General features: G+C 44.2%; 1 protein-coding gene across 2 annotated transcripts; it reads left to right on the top strand.

Moving 5' to 3' along the window:
* The first annotated feature begins 1613 nt into the window (after nucleotides 1-1613).
* Nucleotides 1614-26374, top strand: Gle1 (GLE1 RNA export mediator). 2 transcript variants are annotated; one of them, XM_055600654.1, is made up of 17 exons: nucleotides 1691-1767; nucleotides 3127-3230; nucleotides 4135-4362; nucleotides 6142-6252; nucleotides 7347-7495; nucleotides 7716-7776; nucleotides 8316-8570; nucleotides 11132-11363; nucleotides 12300-12412; nucleotides 12573-12642; nucleotides 17950-18092; nucleotides 18195-18385; nucleotides 19691-19820; nucleotides 21348-21452; nucleotides 23490-23572; nucleotides 24573-24636; nucleotides 25334-26374. In XM_055600654.1, the coding sequence occupies exons 3-17, from the start codon at nucleotides 4153-4155 to the stop codon at nucleotides 25400-25402; spliced, it is 1986 nt and encodes a 661-aa protein (XP_055456629.1). In that variant the 5' UTR covers nucleotides 1691-1767; nucleotides 3127-3230; nucleotides 4135-4152; the 3' UTR covers nucleotides 25403-26374. The 2 variants fall into 2 exon arrangements, with proteins under 2 accessions (XP_055456628.1, XP_055456629.1); XM_055600653.1 differs by lacking the exon at nucleotides 3127-3230 and having other exon boundaries at nucleotides 1614-1767.
* Nucleotides 26375-27978: the final 1604 nt, after the last annotated feature.

Below are 27978 nucleotides of genomic sequence, written 5' to 3'. Positions count from 1 at the left end.
GAACCCTGGTTCTTAGTAAGAACAACAGGTACTCTGAACTGCTGGGCCATCTCTCTAGCTCCAAGGGCCTAGGGTTAATCCACAGCACCCCTCCCCCATCACCAACCATAAGCAAACCACCTTCTTCAGAGAGATCACTTTTTTCTAGCTGGCACTGGGCTTTTCCTTCCTATAATAAAACACAATGACCAAGGCAACTTATTGCTTCAGAGGGTCAGAGTTCATCATTGTGGACCGCACAACAGAGAGCTCATGTCTTGATCCACACTGGGAGCACCAGGAATCGCGGGAGTCCTTTGAAACCCCCAAGCGTCCACCAATGACACACCTCCATGCCTAATTCTTCCCAGTTTCACCAACTGGGGACCTGTGGGGGCCATTGTCATTCAAATGACTACAGCATCTGAGCCATTCCCACCCATGAATAAAACTTCAGAGATTGGGGCCGGAGAGAGTTCAATGGTGAAGAAGCTGTGGTGTGGGAGGTGGGGCACCCACCCGGGAGGCAAAGGAGAGAACCAGTTGAGAGTGCATACTGTTCCAGCCGCACATCTGGCAAGAGCTCACAACCACCAGCAGCTCCTTCCAGCTCCTGGGACATTGCTCTTGTGTTAGAAGGCACCTACACGTGCACATGTACTCACACGTTGAAAACAAAATACACTTTTTTTGTGTTTGGACAGCAAAGTAGCTCTTGGATGGCCTGGAGCTCAAGTAGACCAACTTGGCCTTCAAGTCAGATCACCCGCTGCCTCTGCCTCACGTGCTGAGATTAAAGGCATGTGCCACCATGCCCTGGTTCTTACAGTTTCTTAAAAAAGAACAGTTGACAAACTTAGACCAACATGTGTTTGTGTGTGTAATTCCTTTTGCCAAACTAGTTGTAACCACCTCTGCACCACAGGGTTGAGCTGGGTTTTGATTGAAGTGACTTGGGAGTCCATCTCTGGATCCCCCCCCCCCCCCGAAGACAGTTTCTCTGTGTAGCCTTGGCTGTCCTGGGCTCACTCTATAGACCAGGCTGGTTTCAAACTCAGAGATCCGCCTGCCTCTGCCTCCCAAGTGCTGCAATTAAAGGTGTTCAATACTACACCAGGATCATTCCTGGGACTCTTGAACTAACCTTTGTGAGATATTAGGAGCCCAAGATGTTATAAACCTAAAAAACAGTAACAAAAAACTACGCAAGTTTGGGTGTGCATGCTTGGTGTCAGACGAGCCCATAAAGCGGGCAATGGATTCGCTGGAGCTGGAGTTTCGGTAGTGAGCTGCCATGGGGGTGGTGGGAAACGAAGCCATCTTTCCAGGAAAACTACTTAATCTTCTTTAGGTACTTTTGCACTTCAGATGTTTCAGACTCGAGCAGCAGACTTGTCAAAAAGTAGAGGAGCGTCAATGCCAGACCTGCGCACTTGTGACTTGGAAAGAAACAGTCACCTACGTGTGGTAGCTAGAGCACGACGTCACTTCCGCTATCCAGCTCCTCCAGCTATCTGACCAGGCTCGGGCGCTAACGAATGGGCGGTGCGCCACTGACGAGCGGTGTCTGCGACCGTTACGGGAGTGGCTGCGCCGGATGTGGTGGGCACCCCGGAAGCGGAAGCAGGCGCCTCCTCGGCGGCGGATTCGAGGGTTTGTTTTGTCTGTGGTGGCAGCTGGTGGCCCGCCATGCCGTCGGATGGTCGCTGCTGGGAAACCCTGAGGGCGCTGCGCAACTCCAGCAAAGGCCGCCTACGCTACCACCGCGATTGGCTGCTGCGCTGCGAGGTGAGTAGCGGCCGCCGTCACGCGCTCTCCACGCTCCCTCCACGCCGGTGTGGAGGTCCGGGCGTGACGACGGGCCGCATTGCTTTTCTGACTCCTGTGCACACAACTTTCTTCAGCCGTTCCTAGTTGATCGACAGCCTCTCTTCGCGGGAAGACTCCTGTCCGAAAGCGGCACCGTCACCCCAGTCCCGGCTGCATCTTGTCAGCAGCTCCGGGCTCTCAGCCTCTTCGTCTGCTTTATAGCTCACGCTTAAGACAGTGGTTCTCAACCTGTGGGCCTCCACCCCTTGGGCGGTCCTCTAAGACCTTGAGAAAACACAGACATTTTGCATTACGATTCATGACAATAGCAAACTTACAGTTATAAAATAGCAACAGAATAATTTCCCGATCGGTGGTCACCACAACATGCAGCATTAGGAAGGTTAAGAACGCCCGTGCGGGGAGCTCCACGTTTCTCAGAGAGCAGTTAATTTCATCTAATTCTAGTGCTGCAAGTCAAGGCCATAGTTTTAGATTACTGTCAGATCTGTGGTGGGGGCGTGGTCGCTATGCCACTAGTGGTCACTAGTATTTGCAAAGCCCTCCTGTAATGCTTGTTGGCTGCCTTTGCCCGCCCCCTGTCTTGTGGGTGTCTGAATTGATTTTCATTCCAGGCTTGAATAACCACACTCTGTGAGGAACCCTTGCAAACTAATGGCGCATTGATGGTGTACATGGCGTTCCTTGAACATTTCTCACAGCCTGCATTCTCTTAGATATTTTCAATCGCTTTCCTGCTTGCCGTAGTGAGGGCCAGTGAGATGGCTCAGCTAGTAAAGACACTTGCCACATGAGCTTAGAGACCCGAGTTTAGCCCTGGAACCCATGTAAAGTCTGAGGGAGAGAACTGACTAAACAGACTCCGCCTCCTGGCACCGAGGCACCTCATCCCCACCATCCTTTGCACACACAAACAATAATTTGTAGAAATTTGCTCGAATGTGTGTTTACACATTGTTCCTTTGGGGTAGTGGTTCTCAATCTTCCTAATGTTTCGACTCTTTAATACAGTTCCTCATGTTATGGTGGGTCCCCCAGCCATAATTTTTTTTTTTTTTTTTTGCTACTTCATAATTGTAGTTTTGCTACTGTTAGGAATTGTAATGTAATATCCGATATGCAGGATATTTGCTTATGACCCCAGAGGGAGTGAGACCCTTGGGTTGAGAACCGGTGCTTTTGGGAATAGGGGATTGAAAGTCTTGTGTAGCTGAGGCTTGCCTTGAACTCCTGACCCTCCTGCCACTGCTTCCCTAGTGTTAGATTATGGGCGCTTGCCAACACACCTGACTTTAATTGACTTTTTTTTTTTTTTAGAAATATTGTCTGCATCATTATCAAGAAACTGCTTAGGCTGGTGAGATGGCTCTGTGGGTAAAGTCGGTTCCTGCTTAAGCTTAAGGACTTTTACCAGAACCTAGGTAAAAAAGTGGCTACAAGTATTGACTCTACAAAGTTGTCCTCTGACCTCTACATGTGTATTGAGGCACATGAGTCTGTAGACACACATACTATTAGTAATAATAAATTTTTAAATACTATGAATAAAATAACAGCAGTAATAGTAAACCACTAATGGCTCATAACCGCTACCTTGGCTTATAATTTCAGCACTTTGGGGCTGGAGAAATGGCTCAGTGTTTAACAGCACTGGCTGCTCTTTCAGAGATCCTGGTTCAATTCTCAGCAACCACATGATGTCTCACAACCATCTATACTATGATCTGAAGCCTTCTTGTAACATGTATACATACAAGCAGATAGAGTACTTGTGTACATAAAATAAATCTAAAAAAAAATTAATCACAGCACTTCAGAAGTGGAAGCAGGAGGATCAATCAGTTCAAGGTCATCCTCAGTTTGATACCTTGTTTCAAAAGTAAAAGGAAGAAAGAAAAGACCACTGGCCCTGCAGGGTGGTATCCCAGTAGCTGGGAGGCATGCCTTCACATAGGAGTCTGTTCAGTACGGCAGTTATTTGACAGTTAACTTAAGTGCAGGTGTGTATGTAAGTAAAAGAAAGTTGGGTGGTTGTTGTTGCTTTCCAGATGGGGTTTCTCTGTAGCCCTGGCTGTCTTGGAACTGGCTTTATAGACCAGGATCGCTTGAATTCACAGAGATCTGCCTGCCTCTGCCTCTCTGGGTGCTGGATTAAAGGCTTGTTCTATCACTACCGGCTTACTATATTTTCATCTCTAATTGTTAATGCAATTACTTTATTTCAGCACTAACTTATTTGCTTGGCCCCTCAGCTGTTGAGCAATACAGGTAATGTCTTAGACTTATCTGTGGACACACACGAAGGCTTAACCTTCTTCTCTTCAGGATGTTTTGGAAGAATGCATGTCTACTCCCAAACTGTCTTCTTACTCTGGATGGGTGGTAGATCACATCCTGCCCAACAGCTCACCCGACAGGCAAGAGAATGCTTCTTCCTCTGATAATTCACCATCCTCTGGCTCTGCCTCAGGCCTGGACCAACCCTTACTCCTTAAGTCTCCTATCAGAAGCACCCCACAGTCCCCCTCACCATCAACACCAAATGGAACCAAGGTAAGGTTTAACTGCTTAAGACAAAACAAAAACATGTTGGCTGCAAAGTTGAGGTATTTAGTCATATGACAGTGACCTGGGCAAATGATTTTTTTCTCACTGCAGTTGTTTGTAGGGACAGTATTTACTATATCACTCACTGTGTGTGTTTGTATACATTTGTACATGTATACACATGTCTGTGGAGGCCAGAAGTCAACTTTGGGTATCAATTCTCAAATGCCTTCACCTTGTTTTTTGAGAAAACAAACAAACAAACAAACAAACAAGGTTTGTGTTTCTCTCGTGGGCCAGGAGCTCATCAATTAGGATTGACTGGCTGGCCAGTAGTCTCAGAAATCCTCCTGTCTGCTTTTCCCCAGTGCTGGAATTATGAGTACATAACCACCATGCCACCTTTATATGGATTGTGGGGATTGAATCTTAGGCCTTCCTGCTTATACTTTACCCACTAAGCTATTTCCTCAGCCCAAGAAGAAACATTTTACTAAAGAAAGCCAGTATAACACCAGGTGTGATGGTGTACAACTTTAATTTGCAGCACATGGAAGGCAGAGGCAGGTGAATCCCTGTGAGTTCAAGGTCACTCAACAAATTCTATGTAGACCAGGGTTACATAGTGAGATTGTCTTAAAAAGGAAAGTATTGTGCTACTTTGCCTTTTGGGAAAGAGCAAATGTAAATCATTTAGGGCCAGGAATGGAGAGGGGGAAAGTGATGAACAAAGTTGATGTCATAAAAAAGTCAGTTTTGGGCTGGAGAGATGGCTCAGTGGTTAAGAGCACTGTCTGCTCTTCCAGAGATCCTGAGTTCAATTCCTAGCAACCACATGTTAGCTCACAACCATCTATACTGGAATCTGATGCCCTGTTCTAGAATGCCAGTGTACATGCAGGTAGAGCATTCATATACATAAAATAAATAAATAAAACTTAATGAAAAAAGAAAAACTCAGTTTTTTTTGTTTCATGGTCTAGATGTGGGGTGAACCTGGGAGAGCAAAAATAAATGGACCAAACAAAGGCTTATGTAATAGCTAACTTTATTCACAGCATCAGACAATTTATACTCTGAGGATTAAGAAAACTCATTTCTGTTCTCTACACATAGGAAGAGCATGAAAGCACATTTCTAGAACAATTCTGTGTTTTGAAGAAACTGAGGTTACAAGACTTTTTTTCCTTAGAGTTTTCTTACAAGTACTCCATGTACGACTCCATTCTTGGACTGAATTCTGACATTAACCTAAATTTTTTCATTATTGGTGGTTTATAAGTTCATTATTGGTTCCTAAGTTGTATGTGTTAGGATTTGGACCTCAGCTCCCTCAAAGGATTTTGTGTTGAGCTTTGCCTCCAATGCAGCATCATTCAACACTGAGGCCTTTGGGAAGTGAATGGATCATTATCAATGGCATTGTAATCATAGTTATTCAGGGGTGGACACATAGGAGGTAGCACCAAGTTGAAGGAAATGGGGCCTGGTCAGCTAAGTCTAATACCTGGCCCTCTCCTCTCTCCTGCCTTTTCAGCCAACTTAAGGTGGCTGCTTATCTCTACTACGTGTTTCTACTGTCATGTTCTGCCTTAGCACAGCCCAGAAACAAGCAACAAGTGAGTCAAGACTCCGTGTATAGAAACCTCTAAACTGGGAGCCAAAATAAATCTTTTTTTTTTTTTTTTTTTTTTTGGATAATTTTCTAGGAGAACACCTAGAAAACTACAGTGACAGAAAGCTAGCAAAGTCATGATCTTTGTTTATTTTTCATCTTCTGTTTAGAGTACTCATGAGTCCCAGTCCACAGAACCTATTGCACTTCAGTCCTCCCGAGCGAACAGAGTGGAAGGCTGCATCCGAATGTATGAATTGGTGCACAGAATGAGAGGAACTGTAAGTGGGACCGTGTATCCAGGAAGGTCTGACACTAAAGAGCCACCATTCACTTGGAAGTTGATGGGGAATACTTTGTGTTAGGCATGAGTTCCCACCCACTGAGCACTCACTCTGTGAGGTAGTGTGGCAAAACGTCAACAGTGAACACTCTCAAGTTAGGTCTGCTTTCACTTTCTGGCTATTCTAGTGTAACTTTGGGGAAATTACTTAAGTTTTCCTGTATTCCGTCTGTATCTCCCAAAGCTGCAGGTGGTCCCCATGCGTCAGATATGTTTATACCATGAGAGCTCTATTTTAGCCTCTGGAAGAGCAGCACTATTTTAATGAATTTGACTTTGGGAATACTTCTGACTTATAAAATTAAGTTTTGCCCGAGTCTATAACTGAAAATATAACCAATTAAGACCTTAAAAAATGGCTAGGAGCCTAGGGGAGGTTGGCTCTTTTATGTAAGAGCACAGAGAGCTCTGCAAGCTTGACTTCAGATCCCCAGCACCCATACAGAAAGCTGGACCTGACTGTATATGCCTGTGATGCCAGCATTAGGAGAGCGATGGGCTGATCCTGGAAGCTGACTGGCCAGCCACTTTTAACTAAATGGTGAACTTCTAGTTCCGTGCAGGACCACATGTCAAGGCAATTAGAGAGTGATAGAGGAAGACATCTTGGTCTGGTCTCTACATGTGTGCCAATGCGCACACATACCTCTATACTTTAGTTATATACACACAACACAATACGCACACCACTATTACCTCTACACACACATACACACACAGGGCTGGAAATAAGCTCAATTGGTAGAATCCTTGAAAGTGTATAAACCTTGGCCGATGCCCATAATACCAGGTCAGGAGATGGAGGCAGGTAGAAATTTAAGGTCACCCTTAGCTACAGAACAAGTTTGAGACCAGCACTCCTGTTTCAAAAAAAGAAAGAAAAACTCTTTTCAAGGACAAGTGCTTCTGCAATGCTCTTAAGAAGCAAGACTCCATGCTGTGGAGTCTTTCATGTTCTAAGGACTGTGGTCAGGAGCACATGGGCCAGGCGGCTATGGCACCCCAAAAGCACCTGGTGCTTATCCTTTTCAGGAAGGCCTGAGGCAGTGGCAGGAAGAGCAGGAGAGGAAGGTGCGAGCCCTCTCAGAGATGGCATCTGAACAGCTAAAGAGGTTTGACGAGCTGAAGGAGCTGAAGCTGCATAAGGAATTCCAGGACTTACAGGAAGTGATGGAGAAGAGGTGAGTCTTACTGAGTGGCTGCTGTGAATGTCTGTGTGGTCAGCTTGATGGCTTTCCCAGAGAAACACCAATGTAAAAGGGCTGGAACTCAGTCCTTAAATATGAAATATCGACATCACATAGACAAAGAAGCTTCCAGCCTTGGAGGAGGCCTAATGTGACAGTGAGGGAGAGGGAAAACAGTCTCAGGAAGCATCCCTGACCCTGCCTTGTTTAACAGTACCAGAGAAGCCCTGGGCCATCAGGAGAAGCTGAAAGCTGAGCATCGTCACAGAGCCAAGGTCAGTGCCTGGGACAGTCGGTGTGATTATACTGGTGTCTGTCTCCCTCTGAGTGTTCGTCGGCATCAACAGATAGTTATTCTGGAGACCCTGGTCCATGACCATGCTCCTGGGTAGTGGCTGCTGTAGTTACTTCTTCATTCTTGGGACCAAATGTCTGAGAAAACAAAGGAAAGGGGGTTGTTTCAGCTACTGGTTCCAGCTGGCTTGGAGAGCCTCTGCTCTCTGGGTTGCCCCTTTCTCCTTCTCTTGCTCAGGGCTCAGCCTGTGGAGTGATATCACACACATTCAAGCAGGCCCTCCCCTTTGTTTATCCTCCCTAAAAGTGTCCTCAGAAACTAGTAGACGTGTGATTTCCTACTCTTATAGGTTCTTTTCAAGCCAGTCAAGCTGAAAATTGCAATTAACCTGTACATTGGCCCTGGGGAGTATGTTTCCTGCTATGAGCCTACCTGTGAAAAGATGTAGTTCACTTAGGATTCAAGCAGTGTAGAAGGGGAAAGCCCCCCCACCTCGTGACTCAGTGGTCCTTTCAGTAGATTCTCAACCTGAAGCTTCGAGAGGCAGAGCAGCAGCGTGTGAAGCAGGCAGAACAGGAGCAGCTTCGGAAGGAAGAAGGCCAGGTCCGCCTGCGCAACCTATACACCCTGCAAGAGGAGGTCCTGCAGCTCAACCAGCAGCTGGATGCCTCCAATCAGCACAAGGACCTGCTGAATGTTGACCTGGCTGCCTTCCAGACCCGGGGCAACCAGCTGTGTGGTCTCATCTCTGGAATCATTCGCACCACCTTGGAGGTAAGTGATTACAGAAAACTGCTTCAGGTTAGAAACCAAACTGCTTAAAGTCAAAATGTGTTTTGGTAGGTAGTGGTGGCACACACCATTAATCCTAGCACTTGGGAGACAGGGTGGCCTGATCTGCAGAGTGAGTTCCAGGACAGCCAGGGCTACACAGAGAAACCCTCTCGAAACAACAAACAAACAAACAAAAAAGATAAAAATAAATAAAGTAATGCCGGGCTACTAGCAGAAATATCAGTCATTATTTGCTCAGTGGGGTAAAGAGCTGGTGACATAGCTTACTGGTAAATCATTTGCCTAGCTTGGTTATCAAGTTCTGGTAACAAAATGAAAACCTAGCAAAGAAGAGATAGAAATACATAAAAATAAAGATTAAATTATCTTATTCTATGTTTTATATTTAAATATAAAGCGAGAGACAAACACTAAGTAGAATGGGAAAAAAAAAAAAAAGGAGTATTTGAATGACCATATGCACAATAACATTATTGTGGAAGTTATAAAGGAAAATTATTTATTTGAGCATGTAAAATTTTTTTAATTTATTTTCATATTAATTACCATTTATTTACTTTGTATCCCAGCTGTAGCCCCCTTCCTCATTCCCTCCCAATTCCACCCTCCCTCATCTCCTCCTATGCCCCCCTCTAAGTCCACTGATAGGGGAGGTCCTCCTCCCCTTCCATCTGACCCTAGCTTATCAGATCTCATCAGGACTGACTGCAACATCATCATCTGTGGGCATTGCAAGGCTGCTCTTCCCTCAGGCGGGGGTGGGGGGAGGTCAACGAGCCAGCCACTGAGTTCACGTCAAAGACGGTCCCTGTTCCCCTTACTAGAGAAACCCACTTGAACACTGAGCTGCCATGGGCTACATTTGGGCAGGGGTTCTAGGTTATATACATGCATGATCCTTAGTTGGAGAATCAGTCTCAGAAAAGACCCCTGTGCCCAGATACATTTGGTCTTTGTGGAGCTCCTGTCCTCTCCAGGTCTTACTAGCTCCCCCTTCTTTCCAGGGACTCTGCCCAAGGTTTGGTTATGAGTCTCAGCATCTGCTTTGATACACTACTAGGTAGAGTCTTTTCTGGTAGGCTCCTGTCCTGTTTCTTGTTTTCTCCTACTTCCAATGTCCATCCCAATAAAATTTTAAGATATTACGAATTAGGAAATACTTGTCACATACACTAAAATTTAATGTCCTTGATTCAAAGAATGCTCTTGAAATTTATGCAAAAGGATAAACTGCTTTCACTTTCTACTTTTCTCCTACAAGAGAAAATGAGCTAAGGGCTGCACAGGTGTCTTTAAAAGCTGAAATAGGAATTGCCAGATGCCCAGCAGTTAGAGGCCTTGTTCCTGGGCCTAGTGACCCTGAGTTCCTATCCTCACAAGGTGGCAGGAAAGAGCCAACTTGCAGGGGCTGTTTGACTTTTATAGCTGCGCCTATGTAGAAACACACACACAAATTCTACCAAAAACAAAAGGTAAAGTAAGACTTTCAATCACTTAAGAATGAGTGACCACTAATAGAAGTTTTACAAATTACAACGTTGTTTCTTTGTTACTGAGGCATTGTAGCCCAGGCTGGCCTCAAACTCTCAATGCTCCACCATCAGCTTTGTTAGTGCTAGGTTGCAGACCTGCACCAACACCTAACTAAAACCTGCATGTTTAACTAGCATACTGTCACAACCCCCTCTTTCTTTGTTCTTTTAGCTATTATTTCTGTGTATACATATGTGTCTGTGCTCATGTATGTATATCGTGTGGGTTTCCACAGAAGCTAGAATAGACCTGTAGTTACAGGTGGTTATGAGACACTGACATGAGTGCTAGGAACCAAACTCAGGTTCTGTGCATAGCAGCAAGTGTTCCTAACTGCTGAGCCATTTCTCTAGCCTTGCTTCTGTTACAGGGTCTGCTGTATAGCTCAACGTGGCTTGGAACATAGGCATTGCTCCTACATCAGCCTTTTGAGTGCTAGGACTACCGGTATATGCTCTGATAGGTGTTGATGAAAGCATCAAAAACTTCATGGTTGGTTGCTGTGGATGTGATGATGATAAACCTTTTGTTATTGTTATTTTATGTGTGTTTGTGTGTGCACATGTCTGGAAATCAGAGGACAATTTTATGGGGAAAGTTTTCTTCTCCCTTTCTGGGTTCCAGGTATCAAATTCAGTTTGTCAGTAAGGGTTGCTAAGCAAGTGCCTTTACCTGCTGAGCTATCTCAATGGCATTTATTTATTTATGCTTGTTTGTTTGTTTGTTTTGAAACAGAGTCTCACTGTGTAGCCCTGGCTGGTCTCAGAGTTGCAGCAATCTTCTTCCTGCCTCTGTCTCTCAGGTGCTAGGATTGCAGGTATGAGCCACTACTCCCAGCTCTTTGATAGTAAATATTTAAGAGAACAGAGAAATAGTAGATATCAACATTTGACCATGTATACATGCTGGTCCAGCAGTTCAACTTCAGAAATGTACTGTGTATATGAGCTAGCCCCACAAGGTATAACTAGGAAATGAATGTTAAGTGTTGTCTCTCATTCTGACAGAGTGGTTATCCCACAGCAGAGAACCTAGCTGAGGCTGAGAGAGCCCTGCAGGAAATGCGGGACCTCCTTTCAAATTTGGAGCAGGAGATCATCAGAGCCTCTGAAGTCAAGAAGAAGCAAGATGAAGAGGAGGCCCGGGTGAAGCTGCAGGAACCACAGGTGCAGCAAGGGCCAGGAGCTCCCACCCAGCCCCCTGTGCACAGCCCAGGCCCAGCAGGGACACAGAATGAAGGTGAGTTTTGGTGTGGGTGCAGTCCTTTAACTATGGGTTAGGGTATTAAAACAAATGTCAATGTGTCACAGTACAGGATGGCCCAGTTCAACAGAAACATTTACATAATGTGTTATGTTCAGTTTTAGTTGATCTAGAATGAATTTCAAATTCTACCATTTCCATGGGGCCTTGAAAACTCTGTCTACATCTGCTAAGTGTGTTATTACAAGTATCACTACTGCCTAGTATTTTGTTTATTTAGGTTTTTGTAGATAGGGTTTCTCTGTTACAGAATTCACTTTGTGACCAGGCTGGCCTTGGAATCAGAGAGATTGCCTCCTGTCTCTGCCTCCTGCGTGCTGGAATTAAAGGCATGCGCCGTCATGCCTGGCCTGAGTATTTTATTATAAAAGAATTTTTTAAGGATTTATTTATTTTGTTTTATGTGTACGAGTGTTTTGCCTACATGTATATATGTATACTACATGTGTAACTGGTGCTCACAGAGGCCAGAAGAGAGCACTGGGTCCCCTGGAATTGAAGTTGAAGGGAGTTGTGAGCCACCGTGTGGTTGCTGGGAGCCAAATAGCTCTGGTCTTTTACAAGAGTAGCAACTGCTCTTTTAAAAAAAGATGTTAAAGGATTTTATTAAATGTATCTGCTGAACCATACTCTCTCCAGCCCCACTGCTAAGTATTTTAAGTAATATGGGTAAATGTCCTTGTTTAACATGTTTGAGGATCAGCATAGCAATGTGTTTGAACCAGAAAGCAGTGTGGCCTTGACACACAACCTTTTCATAGCTGTTTGTTTAAATGGAGAGAGTATTAGTGCCTGCTCCATAGTGTGATTTGACACTTCAGCAGCCATCCACAGTGCATTGCCTAGAGCCGTCCCAGCTCGTGCGGCATGTTAAATGAGCTCACTTGCATTAAGGCCTGTCTTTATTCTTAGACCTTCAGGTAAAGGTACAAGATAGTACGCTGCAGTGGTACCAGCAACTTCAGGATGCTTCTGCCAAGTGTGTGTTGGCTTTTGAGGGCCTGACCAGCAGCAAGGACAGTCAGGTAGTGGGGGAGAGATGGGTGGCAAAAATTCTGGTGATGTGCCCCATAGCCTGATGTACTAAAGAATGCATTTGCTATGTCATTTCCCTCATCCTAAGGGCATGGCATGTGCTCAGCTTTTTACCACACCCTCCAACATGTCACCATTTTCTTTTGGTAGGCCAAGAAGATAAAGATGGACTTGCAGAAGGCAGCCACCATCCCAGTGAGCCAGATCTCTACCATTGCAGGTGGGTCCTTCACTTCATTGTCTTATTTTTGCTTTTTGCAAACTCTGACATCTGTGAGGTTCTTACACAGTGTTTGCTCAGGGCTGGGTAATGTGGCTTAGTGGCAGAGCACTTGCCAAGTATGTGTAAGGACCTGGGTTCTATCCCCACCAACACACATACAATGTTCAAATGTATGTTGCATCCTCCCTTTTTTTTTTTCTCCTGTTTTTCTTCTTCACACAGAAGATACCTGGGTTGAGTAGTACAGGCCTGTAATCCCAGCTGGTTGAGGGAAGGCTGAGGCTGTAGGATCACAAGTTCAAGTATAGCCTGTATGAAATGCAACTTAGTGAGACCCTGTTTTAAAAGGAGAAAGTCGGGCCTGGAGAGATGTCTCAGCAGTTAAGAGCACTGACTGCTCTTTCAGAGGACCTAGCTTCAATTGTCAGCACCCCCACCAATTGTGTGGTTCATTTCTCAGCACACAGCACCAATTGTGGCAGCTCACAATTGTCCGTAAGTCCAAGATCTGACAGCCTCACACAGACATACATGCAGGCAAAACACCAGCACACATATAATAAAAATAAAAATAAATTCTTAAAAAAAAAAAAAAAGGATAAAGTCAGAAGACACCAGGGATGCAGCTATTGAACAACACTGAGGTGTGTACTAGGCCTAGCTCAATTCTCAGTAACACAGAAAAGAAAAAAGGAATGTTTGTGACTCCTTTTTGGAGAGGTTCAAATTATTTTATTGAGGATTTTATATAGGGGAGGTGCTAAAGAATTGCTTTAGGGGACAAATAAACCACGTGCCAAAGGCCACTCACCAATTTTTAGCTTTATTTTGTGTGGTTGGGAGGATGTTGAAGCTGCGGCCTGGTGTCCTCTACACCGAGCTACTGATTCTTACTTGTTTGTTTGAGGTAGTGGGCCACTGTGTAGCTCGGGCTGTCCTTGAATCATGTTATCCTCCTGGAGCCCTTGATATCTGACTGTATAAGTGTATGTGCAAGTGCCTATGGAGGCCAGAAGAGGGCATTAGATCCGGTGGCGTTTGTGAGCTGCCTCCTGTGGGTGCTGGGATCTGAACTCTGGTCCTCATGATTGACTAGCAGTTGCTCATAACCAGCAAACCATTTTTTCAGTCCCCTGATTCATTTTTTAATAAGCTATGTAGTAGTTGTAAATTGATTATAATGATTTTAATAATCACTAAGGGGTGTCTTGGAGTAGGGTCCCACTATGTAGCCACTCTGTAGCCCAGGCTGGCCTTGTACTCACAGAGATTCCCACTGCCTCTACCTCCTGCTGAGATTAAAGGAGTACACTGCCATTCCTGATTTTGTGTACTTGTATTTTTCAGGTGTTGCTGGTAGTTTAACCCAGGGCTTTATAGAGACAGGCTAGGCAAACTCCACCAGTGAGTACTGGTGAGTAAGTTTCCTGGCCCATGGTCCTTGGATGGCTTTTAAGTGTAAAGTTGAAAGTTGCTACTGTAGACCTCATGAAGAGAACTTGGGAAGGAAAATGGGAGAATACCCATCTAAGAAGTCTTTGCTTTTGCCCTGTTTTGTCCCTGTTTTAGCTTTTCCAAACTCCAAGATTGACATATTAATACTCTCCCTTGCCAGAGATGTAGAGAATAAGACCAGACAGAGACCCTTTAGAGCCAGGCTTCAGTTTCACACAGCTGTAGATGAGGAAGCCTCCAGATTTCAGGCTGTACCATCAAGAAATAGGAGAGCGACTAGAGAGCCCTCTTGCTTACTATGTGCCTCTCAACTTATTGCCAAAAAAAGCACAGGAGGATTGTAGATAGTGCCCTTGAGGCCATTTGACCAAGCTTACTAACCCTTTGTTGCCTGAAATTGTTTGTGGAGCAGGGCAGACTATAAATACTTAGCATATCGAGGATTGTAAATGTGGTTTCCTTTGACAGTCATAGAGGGTGTTGACTGCTCTCTCCTGCTTATCTTTGTTCCTTACCCTCAGGCACTACACAGTCTCTGCAGCTGAAGCCAGGAAACAGAAGCAGCATATACAGTCAGTCTATTTTAGAAACTGAGGGTCTTGCCCTAGTCAACTCTTCTAAGTCTACCTTTGTTTCCATCCTTTCTGTCTCCTGCAGCTTTGTTCATTGCCGTTCTCTCTGCTTCCTGAGCATGGTTCTTTTTGCAGTTACTTTCTCTCAGCCTTTAAATGTGCCGAGTTGTTCATATCCCAGCATCCCTTGCTCTTCTGCCTTCGGATCAATATCTGATTTAGCTAGTGTTTCCATTTGGCCTGTGGACTGTAGGCTTCTCTATAAAACAACTCCTGACTTTGACAAAACCTCAGGTTCTGCTCTCCCTTTTCCTTTGTGAGGTCTGTCTTGGCCCTGCCTTGACTGTAGTGCTTCCTAGAGACTTGCTGTCACCCCACAGTTGTTTTTATCCTTTTAGCCCCTGTGGTGTCAAACATTACTTTTATACCACTGACTCCTAATTCTGTCCTGGTTCATTCCTTTCTTCCAAGCTTCAGGGTCTCTGGCAGCCATATTAGGAACTTCTCTGCCTAGATGTGTCTCAACTCCCTCCTAACTAACTAGTTTATCTTCTCTGTGCCTCTTTTCCTCCTGTTTCCTTTAAGTAGCCAGTAGTCTGAAAGAGCTCAGGCACTTAAGCTGGAACTGGGAGCAATCTGCATGTGTCTTCCTGTTCTGCTGTGAGCCTGCTGAGACCCAGCATGCTCTGCAATTAGCACTCAGTAAGGTTAAATGAGCAGAGGAAAAATAATTTCATTCTTTTCACTAAGCCCCCAATAAACATGAAGAATTTAGGGAATATTTATAAATGGACACGGGTGAGTGGGTATAGTAGCCACATGATGCATGGAAAAGAGAGGGGCTGGTTGTGAGAGTCAGCTTGTAGGGCTCTTGGAAGCTGTCACTAATAGTGGTAGAATATGACTTACAGGAATGCACTGGAGAAACGTATTGATATGGACACGTTTAATATCCAAATAAGTTCTTATTTTCTGAAATTACTCATCCTGTAGATTCTGTGATATCTTCTTAATTCATTTTTTGTTTCTTACTGCATCTGTGGCTTAAGAGATATTTTTGAGTCATTAGTAAAAGTATCACTTCTGAGATGATTAGGAACTTCACAAAGTATTTTTCATCAGGAGATGCTGGTTAATTAAACCTTCAATTGTAGGTACTAGTATGAAAACAAATTCAGATCTGCTTAAGCACAGATAAAGACAGTGTTTATTCTAACAATATTCACAACAGTATTTTATAGAGCTCAGTGGCAGGAATGAAGCTAGGGGAAGGAGAAGTTGTAATTATCTTTCCCATCTTTCCTGTTCTTCTTCATCCCCATTTCATAGATTACTTGTCTTTGGTTCAGGCATCAGGTCAAAGGCCCGTATGCACTATTGCAGGAACAACCACTTGAAGGAACTGGCTCTTCATTGGCTGGTTTACTGTAGCTGTTGTGGGGTTTGGAGTCCATGGGTTCTTTCTTCTACATACAAATTAGTAAATGTAGGTGTCAGTGTTCCATTACTGTAACAAACTTGTGAGGTAGTACATTTATAAAAATAAGGTTTATTTTGGCTTATATTCTAGAGGGTTTGGTTTGTGATTTAACCATCTTGCTTTTGGCAAGTCATCATGGGGGAATACTGGGCAAAAACCACGGACCTGGCAGCTGGGAAATGAAAAACAGATGGGACAGAGTCCTTTAGGATTCTTCAAGGATCTGTCCCTGCTGATCGGAAGACCTCATTCTAGGCCCCATCTCTTAGAAATTTTCTAGCTTCAAAGTAGTGTATGGAGTAGTGCTATGGACTAAGCATGAATAAGCATGGACATTTGGCAGACAATTAAAAGTCTAAGTCATGCCAGGAATTTACTTCTGGGTCTCTAAAGATGAAGGAATGCCAGCCTCAGGGAAAGAGACATCAGCCAAACCACGGAAGACCCTTAGAAGGTTCTTTTAGAGGTGCCACTGACAGACACCCCCAAGATCTGTAATTCTGTTTAATAGTTTTTTCTCACCTCTGCCTTATGTGTCAATTTCAGCCCCAAAGTGATTCCTTCAGAGTTGTGCTGTCACTTGTGTACTTTGCATTCCCTCACATAACACAGCATGAGCTTGACTGTTATATGTCCTTTTTGTTTGCTTGCTTTTTTTTTTTTTTTGAGACAGGGTTTCTCTGTGTACAGCATTGGCTGTCCTGGACTTGCTTTGTAGACCAGGCTGGCCTTGAACTCACAGAGATCCACCTGCCTCTGCTGGGATTAAAGGTGTGCGCCACATATATGTCCTTTTTGTGTGTGCTCCTTATATGCTCACCTGTGCATGCATGTGTGGAGGCCAAAAATTGGCTATCTTCCTTTAGTTCTCGGACTTATTTATTTAAACACTTATAGGTAGATTTCTTTATTTTTATGTATGTGAATGTTTTGCCTGTGCATGTCTGTGTACCATGTGTGTGCCTGGTACTCAGGAGGCCAGAAGAGAGTATTAGATCCCTGGAAATGGAGTTATACAAGTTTTGAGCCATCATGTTGGTGCTGGGTCCTCTGGAAGAGTAGCCACTTCTCATAACCACTGAGTCATCTCCTAACCATATTTATTTATTTTTAAAGATTTATTTTGAATTATGTGTAGGTATGTGCATGTAAGTGAAGTGGGCTCTAATGCAGAGGCATTACATCTCCTGGAGCTGGAGTTAGGGGTTGTGAGACCCCACCATGGGTGCTGGGAATCAAAATCAGCTCCTTCGCAAAAGCAGTGTGGATTTGTAATTGCTCCATCATGTACAGTGAGACAAGGTTTCTCACTGAACCCAGAGCTTAACCTTTTTCCTAGACTGGCTGGTCCGTGGGTCCCCAGCATGTGGCTGTCTCCACCCTGCTAACGTTATGTTTACAAGCTTGTGCTGTCACACTCAGATTTTACGTGGGTGCTAGGGATCCAAGCACAGTTCATGCTTGCAATGAGCGCTTTCTCCACTGAGACATCTCCTCAGCCCTCCATTATATATCTAAAACAATAGTGATTGAACTTAAATTCTAAACTTCTATAAAATGGATTTCTGTGGAGTCTTTGCTTTGTCACTACATTTTGAAAAAGATTGACATGATGTTGCATATTGTTGAGACAGGGTCTCATGTAGACTGTTGGTCTCAAACTCACTACATGGCCTAGGCTACCCTTGAGTTCCTGAGCTTTCTGCACCTTCTCCCAAGTGCTAGACTTGGTATAGGTGTGCACAACTATATCCAACTACAGTTTCATCTTTTTATTGCTTTTTCTTTCCTATGCAGGTTCCAAGCTGAAGGAGGTCTTTGAAAAGATCCATAGCCTGCTCTCTGGAAAGCCTGTTCAATCTGGTGGGCATTCCGTGTCTGTCACTCTTAACCCTCAGGGACTGGACTTTGTCCAGTACAAACTGGCAGAGAAATTTGTGGTGAGAAACCTCGTTGTAGAGGGTGGGTGGAAGAAGCTTGTATACAGTGTTAAGCCTAGCTGGGATAGTAATTTGAAGTTGTGCCCATCTTTATGCTCCTAGAAACAAGGTGAGGAGGAAGTGGCCGCTCACCATGAAGCAGCATTCCCCATTGCAGTGGTGGCATCTGGTATCTGGAAGCTCCACCCCAAAGTAGGAGACCTTATCCTTGCTCATCTCCACAAGAAGTGTCCATACTCCGTTCCTTTCTACCCAGCTTTCAAGGAAGGGATGGCTTTGGAGGACTATCAACGGTGAAACTGTTTCTCCTTTCTCACTCACTCTGGGGAGAGTTGTAGCACATAAGAACGTGAATGTTTTCACTCTTTCTCTCAGGTCTTCCTTTGTACTTTAAATGTCCTGTCAAAAACAGAATGTCTTGAACCATGATTCATATTAAACACTTGAAATCCCGGCATTTGGGAGGTTAAGGCAAGTGAGGTTCAGGTTAGCCTGGGGTACATAACATAGCAAGAACTGTTATGTTTTTCATGCAAACTGGACTTATTTTAGTATTTGTAGATTTGGGGGTGATAATTGATAATCACCATAGCTTACAGGGAAGAATACTGGATGTGGGATCCAGGAATCTTATAATTTATTCATCTTACGGCTTTACAGAATAGGGTAAATCATTGAAATCTCATTGAGACACTGTCATAGTCAAGGTCACTGTTGCTGTGAGGAACCTCATGACCAGCGACTTGAGGAGGAAGGGGTTTATTTCACTCTGGCCTCTACAGCGCAGTCTATCATGGAAAGCAGGGAGGGCAGCAACCTGGAGGCAGGAGCTGGTGCAGAGGCCACAGAGGGGTTGCTCCTTCCTGGCTTACTCAGCCTGCTTTCTCACAGTACGCAGGCTTACCAGCCTGGGCAGCGCCACCCACAGGGACCTGGGCCCTTCCTCGTCAATCATGAGTTAAGAAAATGCCTTAGAGGCTTGCCTTTAGCTATCTATGGAGGCATTTCTTAATTCATGTTTCCTCTTCTCAGGTGACTCTGGCTTGTGTCAGGTTGACATAAAAGTAGCCAGCACTGAAGTAGTTTTCTTTTGCCTTTAAAGATTTGTTTGTTTGTTTGATGTATATGAGTGCTGTATTTGCATGTACACCTGCACACCAGAAGAGGGCATCAGATCACATTATAGATGGTTGTGAGCCACCATGAGGTTGCTGGGAATTGAACTCAGGACCTTTGGATGAATAGCCAGTGTTCTGAACTACTGAAGCAGTTCTCTCCCCACTCCCCTTGGAACAGGGTTTCTCTGTGTAGCCTTGGCTGTCCTGGTCACTTTGTAGACCAGGCTGGCCTCGAACTCACAGAGATAGCTCTGCCTCTGCCTCTCCAGGTGCTGGGATTACAGGTGTGTGCCATTGCGCCCAGCTCCAGTTGTCTTATATTCAGATATTTGATCGTGGGTACCAGTGCTTTGTGTAGATATAATAATAATAAGTAATAATAATGCAAAGTGTAACTAGTAGTACTTTTAGCCATAGAAGGAAACCTCTTTGTCACCCTCATTTTGGTGGTGTTGTTCTTAATCTTATCTTCACACATAGAATGCTTGGCTACCAAGTGACGGATTCTAAGGTGGAACAACAGGACAACTTCCTAAAACGAATGTCTGGGATGATCCGTCTGTATGCCGCCATCATCCAGCTCCAGTGGCCATATGGAAACCGGCAGCAGGTAGTGGAACAGGCCTGCCATTACTAAGGAATAGGAGTCCAGGATCCACAGCAAATGCAGCCTTTATGTTCGTCAGCTCTGTCACCAAGACAGCTTACAAGGAAGAAACTTCTACGTTGCTTGATGGGAGTCTGTGCATGCATTACAGCATTTGTTAGAGCTTTTAGCTTTTTTTTTTTTTTTTTTTTTTAGCATTTAGCTCTTACTTTCCCTTGGTCCAGTTTCTTTTGGAGCCATGGTGAGGCAGAGCATCGTGGCCGATGCATAGGCAGAGCAGAGCTACTTATGGGAACTGGCAAGTGAAAAAAGGCCTTATTTTGAGGCAGGGTGTCCCAGTATCCCTTCAAGAGTATGTCCCTAATGGCCTAACAACTTCTAACTGGACTCTACCTTGTCTTAAAGGCCCCACACTTTCAGATAGTGCTGCAGGCTGGAGACCAAGCCTATAACTCAGCCTTTGAGAACTCTCTCAAGCTTTAGAGAGGCTGTGCTGTGCAATGATGTGAGAAAAAATACGACTTATGGGTGTGTTTTAGAGATGTGGATGTTGATTTTTTTTTTTGTTGTTGTTTTTTGTTTTTTGTTTTCTTTTTAAGACAGGGTCTCTCTGTGCAGGCCTGGCTGTCCTGAAATTCACTCTGTAGACCAGTCTGGTCTGGAACTCAGCTATCCGCCTGCCTCTGCCTCCCCAGTGCTGGGAATAAAGGCATGTGCCACCCCACCGCCTGGCTATAGATGATGATTCTTAGGCAACTTTTTTTGAATGAACAAAAAAACTTCAGTTTTTCCCTCAGCTGAAGACATAAAGAACTAATCTTAGAACAGAGTCTGTAAGTCATGACATTTTTAAAAGTGCAGTCCTCTAATCCCCACTCAGGAAGCTGTGGCAGAAGGATTGCAGATTTTAGATCACTGGGCTGCACAGTGAGACCCTGTCACTTCAATCACAGAATCAGACATGAAGTCTGGTGTGGGAAGGCAAAGTGACACATCTTTATTTCCAGCATTCAGGAAGCAAAGGCAGTGAGTTCAAGGCTAGGTTGGTCTACATAGAAGTTTCAGGTCACCCAATGCTAGTGAGACCCTGTCTCAAAACAGAAACAAAACTACCCCTCCCCCAACAACCCCCAAAACCAAAATCAACAACAACAAAGTCAGGTGAGATGGTTTACCCCCATACTCCTGTCTTGGGAGAGTGGGCCAGGAATGATTGCTGTAAGTGAGGTCAGCCTGGGCTCCAAAGTTAATACCCTTTCTAAACAAAAAATGTTAATGATGATAATGGCCATGGATTCCCCGAATATGATTTCATATTTCACAAGAACCTTTTAACGAATGTCTGAGAGCCTGTGAGTAGAACAGAATAGTTCCAAAAAGCATTTCCTCAGCCTTTGTTGTTTCTGCTCTGTCCTATAATCCTGGGCCAGATAATCTCGGGGTTCATGTTCAGTGACTGAGTGATTACATTGAGAGTTTATTATGTGAATAAAATGAGATAAAGTCATGACACAGCTGCTTTCCTTCCAGGCCCATCCTCATGGCTTAAATCATGGCTGGCGCTGGTTGGCACAGATCTTAAACATGGAGCCTCTGTCAGACGTGACAGCCACTCTCCTGTTCGACTTCTTGGAGGTAATTCTGTTACCAAATGAGAGAAAGCCAGTGGTTGAGGTGGTCTCAGGACACTGGGTGAAATGAATGGAGAAGCAACATAGAAGTGGAGCCAAGTATTGAACAGTATTAAGCTACTGTCACCTAGCTTTCCCTAAGCCATAGGACAAACGTAGCTTCAGCTTTTTCTTTCATGATTCTTGACTTCTCTTTGAGTTAGGCTAGGATGCGCCATTTTTTTTTTTTTTTTTTCTCTTTTTAATGTCTGTGGGGATCCTACAGGCCAGGCTTTACAGCTGGCAAGGGAAACAATCCAGTTGAGGGAAGAATGAGACTTGGTTCAGCACAATTTAGGTAACAGGTGGTGGGCCAGGACTTCAAGAGTCTGATATCAGCTGGTATATTTTTGCCATGTTTAAGCATAGCACTGGTTTGGGAAAAAATTTTCAGATAACAATTAACACAGCCCTGTGAATACAACAAAGTTTAAGATATTTTGCACTGACGCTCTTTACAAATACATATGGCTTCATCCACACAATGGGTTCTTCTTGACTTAGAAACAATCCTTAAGATAAGGGTCTGGGGAGAAATGACAGGTAAACATAATCCCTGTGGGAATCAGGATTTTCCTGGCCCTGAGGTAACATGAAAGTCACTTAGACTGCTGTAAAGTGCAAATGACATCTCTCACAAGGATGAGTTTTATGGCCTCAAACACTCAAAGTTTAGGGGGAAAGGGCCTGGGATAAGTAAAACATAAATTCTGGAAGATATGGGCAGAGCCTGGCTCATCAGAGAGCCAGTGATCACCAGCTTGTAAAGTACATGTATTCCTGGCATTCCAGGAGGAGGACAGGTTAAATATCCCTTGTCTTTGAAGAGTGCCTGCTAGTTTAACTTTCTTGGCTTCTCCAGTGCGTCTCTGTGTGCACAAGTACTTTTTGCCCTCTACAGTTATATATACCCTAGCCTAAGTAAAAAGCACAATTCATTTTAGGGATATAGTGGAACCACGGTAGACTATGCAGGCCAGTCTCCTGAGACCCTGGAAACAGGAACTAGATCACCAGGTACCAACACAGTCCCTGGGTCTAGTTTTCCATAAATGTTCATGCTTTGTAAGCTCCTCGTTTTGTGCACTGTGAGTGCCAGGATTATAGGCATGTACCACTGTGCCCAGCTTGGCCTGGAACTTACCAGGCTTGCTTGGAACTAAGAGATCCACTTGCCTTTGCCTCCTGAGTAATAGGATCAAAGGCATGCACCTCCACCTGCAGCTGAAGGGGCTGATTCTGAAGTAAGCTTAAGGGAACTGGCGTGGTATTTCATGGTGGTAATTCCAACACAAGGGAGGCTCAGGAAGAGGATCACAAGTTTGAGACTATCCTGGGCTACCCAGTGAGGCATTGCCTCAAATTAATGAATGCTCAGGGTTCATGTCCTGACAAATATGAGGCCCTTGGGCTTATAATTCTAATAATTCCTAATTACCTTGTAATTCCTGACGTGATAGTAGATTAATATGGAGCCTGAGTCTTTGAGACAAGCAGCATTCAGTATTCTTACTAAGGCTAAGAGGAGTACCATGCCTTCAGACAGTTCAGTACAGCAAAATAAATGTTTGTTAAGCCTTTACATTTGACTTAGGGGTGTGTGTGTGTGTGTGTGTGTGTGTGTGTGTGTGTGTGTGTGTGTATGTATATAATTTTTTTTTTAATTGGAACTTTCTCTGTAGGCCAGGCTAGCCTCAATCTTAGAGATCCAACTGCCTCTGCCTCCCTAGTGCTGGGACCAAAGGCGTGCGCCACCACCACCATCATTGATGGCTAGAGTTTTTTTTAATGTCATGGATAGACTTGGGTCCTTAAGCCTACTAGATCATCCTCACAAGTGAACTCCAACACCCCACCCCACATAGAAAGTTGAGGATTTTCATCTGTTCCTTAGATAGCTAAGTGATGCCATGGCTGAGATGTTTCAACAGGCAAAGGTGTGAGTGTGCTTCTTTCATGAGTGAGTTTTTGTTCCCTGCTCATGAGTCTGTCTTCCCTCTAGGTGTGTGGGAATGCCCTTATGAAGCAGTACCAGGTCCAATTCTGGAAGGTGATACTTCTCATCAAAGAGGACTACTTCCCCAGGTATAGGCTTGTGAGCATACCACTGGGGAGTTAGAGGTAACACCTGGAAGTCAGGCACCATGAATTCTAAAATGCTACTACTATATATATATATATATATATATATATACAATTATTTTTCTCTTGGCTTGAGGGAGTTTTGTTTTTGAGACAAGGTTTCTCTGTGGGTGGCCCTGGCTGTCCTGGAACTGACTTTGTAAACCAGGCTGATCTCAAACTCACAGAGATCTGCCTGCCTCTGCCTCCCAAGTGCTGAGTTTAAAGGTGTGCCCCACCACACCTGGCTGGCTGAGTTTTTAATTTTGGTTTTCTCTTGTTCCTTTGTTTTGTTTTGTGAGAGTCTCTGTAGTCCAGACTGTCCCAGAGCTCCTCAGACCTCCTCTCTCAACTTTCTTCCTTTTTAATTTCTTTTATGTTTACTTATTCTTCTCTCATGCAATACATCGAAACCGCAACTTCCCCTCCCTCCGATCCTCTTAGTCCCACCTCCCCTCTACTCCAGATCCACTCCTCGCCTCCCTGGACTCCCCCCCAGAAAAGAGCGACTCCCAAGGTCATCAACCAAACATGGTACAACAAGATATAATAAGACCTGGCAAAAACCTTCAGTCAGGACTCGACAAGGCAACCCAGTAGATGGAAAATGGACCCAAGGGCAGGCAAATCAGTCCGAGAACTCTCAGTCCCACTGTCAGGAGTCCCCTTAAAACCCTAGCCAACAAGCATAACATGTATATGCAGAGGGCCTAGTGCAGACTTTGAAGTACTCTTCTAAATTCATTGGAGTTTCAAGTAGGGAGAAGGCACTTTCCTACCTGATCACCAAGAATCAAGGAAGAGCAGTGTGTCCTTCTCTTTTGTCCCTTTGGAGAAATGGTGAGGACCCTTTGGAAAGCAGCCAGCATTCTTTAGAAGAGCCAGAAGATCTAGTCCTCACCTAATCAGAGAATGGAGATGTTTCACAGATAGGACTCAAAAGTCTTTCTCTCTCTCCCTATAGAATTGAAGCCATCACAAGCTCAGGACAGATGGGTTCTTTCATACGTCTAAAGCAGTTCTTGGAGGTAAGATTCCATTCCAACGTGCCCTAAACTGTAGCCTGAGACATACTTGTGTCTCGTAATCTTGGGCCTCCAGACCTGATAGCTGTGTCTTCTATTTTTCCACACACTGCTTGTTGTTCTTAATTCCCCTTGCCCTTTAGACCAAAGTATGCCATTTTGTCCCTACATCCATTCTCCACACTGCCTATCAGGTAACTATCCTCAAAGAATAGTAGACAGTAAGGTATGTGTAGAGAATCTCTCACAGACTTGTTTTCCTTGTCAACCAAGGGTCTTCTGTCAGTCTCGGGTGTAGGGAGCTTTTGGGTGTGGCTGCTAAGTCCATGAAACCATATTGCATGTTCAGTTGGACTCTTCCTCTATTTCCAAGTACCAAGACATTTTAAAAAGGTTTATTTTAGCCGATCATCTAGAGTTCTGTATTACATAATCAAGTAGCCCACTGACAGCCAGACTCTAGGAGCCTATAAAATAGTGATGGTGGCAGATGAGGCCATCTATGGGGAAACGGGTGGGTGGGCCTAATAAATCTTTTTTCTTTTTTTTTTTCTTTTTTTCTTCTTCGGTCTTCCACAGACCCATCAGACATTTTCCTTTTGTCCATTCTAGGCCTTGTCCTTCAATGTCTTCCCATTGTTAAATGCTAGAGGCAATTTTGTCAGAAACTCACCCTGTTTTCTTCATCTTTCACATCCAGAAATGTCTGCAGCGCAGGGAGATTCCTGTCCCCAAAGGCTTTCTGACATCCTCCTTCTGGCGCTCCTGATGTCCCTCCATCAGCAGTCATCACATTATGTTGCAGGAGGGGCACCAATAAAGCAACTTAGACAGCGGGTTTGGAAGAAATCATGTCAGATTTAGAAATTTGTCAATGTGTTTTTATATATTTGCACCATGTGATTAAGATTTTCATAGTTCATAGCTTTTTGTCAGTCTCTTGTCAGATTGGTAGTTTCTGTATGTGTCACAGACAGCAACAGAACTGGCCTTTCTAATTTTTACAAGAGGCACTGAGCACTTGGCTGTACCCATTGTCTCTAGTATCTTTCAGGTAATTGGTGATGCTTTATCTGTTTCATTCTGACCTGGAGTGAGCCCACCATTTTCACTTCCATTCTCTGCCCCAATCCTGTTCACACATAGCTAGAAAGTAAATCTCTTAAGACTCCCTTTAAGGTATCATGCAATGTTTGAAGCTAATCTGTGCAGTCTGGGTGTGAGGTAAAGTATGTTACACTTTATGGCTAGTAAAGTATTTGTTTATTCAGAGGACATGTATGATGTTGGTATGGACTGAACCCCAGAGTGCATCAAGGTAGTGGGCATGTGATCAGGACTGGACACATGCAACTCTAGAGTACTCTGTCTTTTTTATTTGGAATTTGGTTCTGGGGTGGCTAGGGATGCTGTATTAGATGAGGTTCCTTTTTGTTGTTTTTCTGACAAAAATTGAAATGGGGTGACATATGGCTTGCAGCATTAGGTGTAAGCTGAAGATCATCAGCAGTGAATGCATTGGTCTGTAGGAGGAGCTGACTGTCTCAGCTGGAAGCTGGTATTTGTTTTGCGAACAGACTGACTCTTTTTGTACTGCAGAGGCAGTGTTGCAGATCTAGTCCTGGATGCAAAGGGCCTTCTGTGGCTCATATTCTCACTGGTACACTTGAATGGACTAAGCATTTTCATTGTTGACTACAGTGCCCAAAAAAAGTAATAAAGCTTGAATTTTTAAAAATCCTGTGCTAGTATATGGTTACCTTAATATTATTTGAATGAGCCGAGTAGAAATCATATGGACGTAACTGTACAGGTCTAGATACGGAATATGTGTTCTTCCTCTTTATCCTCTTGACCTTCATCTTGGGAAAAAACTGGTTTTGTAGGATTCCTTTTTTTAAAATGGCATTCCAGTAACTGGCTTTCATCTAACAAGAGTGTGGGGAGTTGAGGCTATAGCACTTACTTAGAATGCAGAAGACCTTGGGCTCCAGCTAAAATGTCCCTCCACAGGAAGAAGAGTGAGAATATTTAAGTCAGAAATGTTACAAAAAAGCAGGTTCGCTTGTGTCATGAGACTGGACTCCATTTTTTATTTTTGTTTTTTTTTTTTTTGTGATCTAGGTATGTCTCACCTCTCTGAACCTTACATCCCTACTTATAGAACAAAGGAAAAAGGAGTTGTCACTGCAGCCTTCATGCTGTGCTTGGCAGCAGCCTCTGGGTTGGAGTTTCACCTTGTATGTCCTGGAATTTGTCTCCCTCACTTGCAGGGCTACCTGGCAGGGCCTACAATGAATGGCATCCTCATAGCCTCCTGCCACTTGCTCTTCCTGTCAACTCAAGCCTTGCAAATAGCATCTGTTTTCTACAGATCATGGCAGGGAACAGGGTGGGATGTACCAACTTCAGGATAAAAAAAGTAGATGAGCTCAAGCCTTCCTCAGTCAGCAAATGAATGTCAAAAGGACATTTCTTCTAGATACTACTACCCTCTGCTGGAAAATTAGCCTGTTCATAAAAACTTGGTGCTGAATGAATGGTGCCCACTCAAGCCACGCAGCTCACATTTTACATAACCACTAAGCAAGACTGTGGAGTTCTGGCTCTTCACTCTGCCACAGCATTTTTGCTAGGTTTATATGTGAAGAATAAGTCCATATATAAGAAGCTGGGTGTGGTGATACATGCAGCACTGAAGCAGCTGAGAGCGGAGGATTGAGACAGAGATACCAAGGTCAACACAGCAAGTACTAGGCCAACCTGGGCTACACAGTAAGATTCTGTCTCAAAAAATGTGAAGTTAGGTGTGTTAACATGCACCTATAGTCCAGTCTGCTTGGGATGCTGAAAAGGATTACCAGGAGTTGGAGTGGCCTGGACTACACAATAAGGCACTCTCTGCATCTGTCTCTGTTTATCTCACCGGAGTCTCATAGTCCAGGCTGGCCTCAAGCTTCTTTTCATGTGGTCAAGGATAGTCTTGAACTCTTCTGATCCTCATGCCTCAACTGCCTTAGGCTGGGATTACAGGCTTAATGCCACAGCTTCCTACCGAGTGCTAGGACTGAGCGCATGTGCCACCACAGCTGCTTAATCTCACCATTACATCTCTTAAATGGCAAGAGAGAGAGAGAAGAAAAAAAAGGAAAAGGGAAATGTGGAAAATCACTGAGATCCAGCAGTGGGTTTAGTAGTAGATTGTCTGCCCAGTGTGCATGAATCCCTGGACTCATGTAGCTTAGGCTGCCTTAGAAATTTTATTTTATATGCATGAGTTCTTTGCATGTGTGCATGCCTGTGTGCTACATGTTCGTTACCCAAGGAAGTCAGAGGAGGGCATCA

The sequence above is a fragment of the Psammomys obesus genome, unplaced genomic scaffold, assembly GCF_907164565.1.
Source record: "Psammomys obesus unplaced genomic scaffold, mPsaObe1.curated_primary_1811, whole genome shotgun sequence".
Taxonomy (NCBI): domain Eukaryota; kingdom Metazoa; phylum Chordata; class Mammalia; order Rodentia; family Muridae; genus Psammomys; species Psammomys obesus.
The sequence above is the reverse complement of the archived record's forward strand: the minus strand, read 5'-3'. Positions and strand labels throughout refer to the sequence as shown.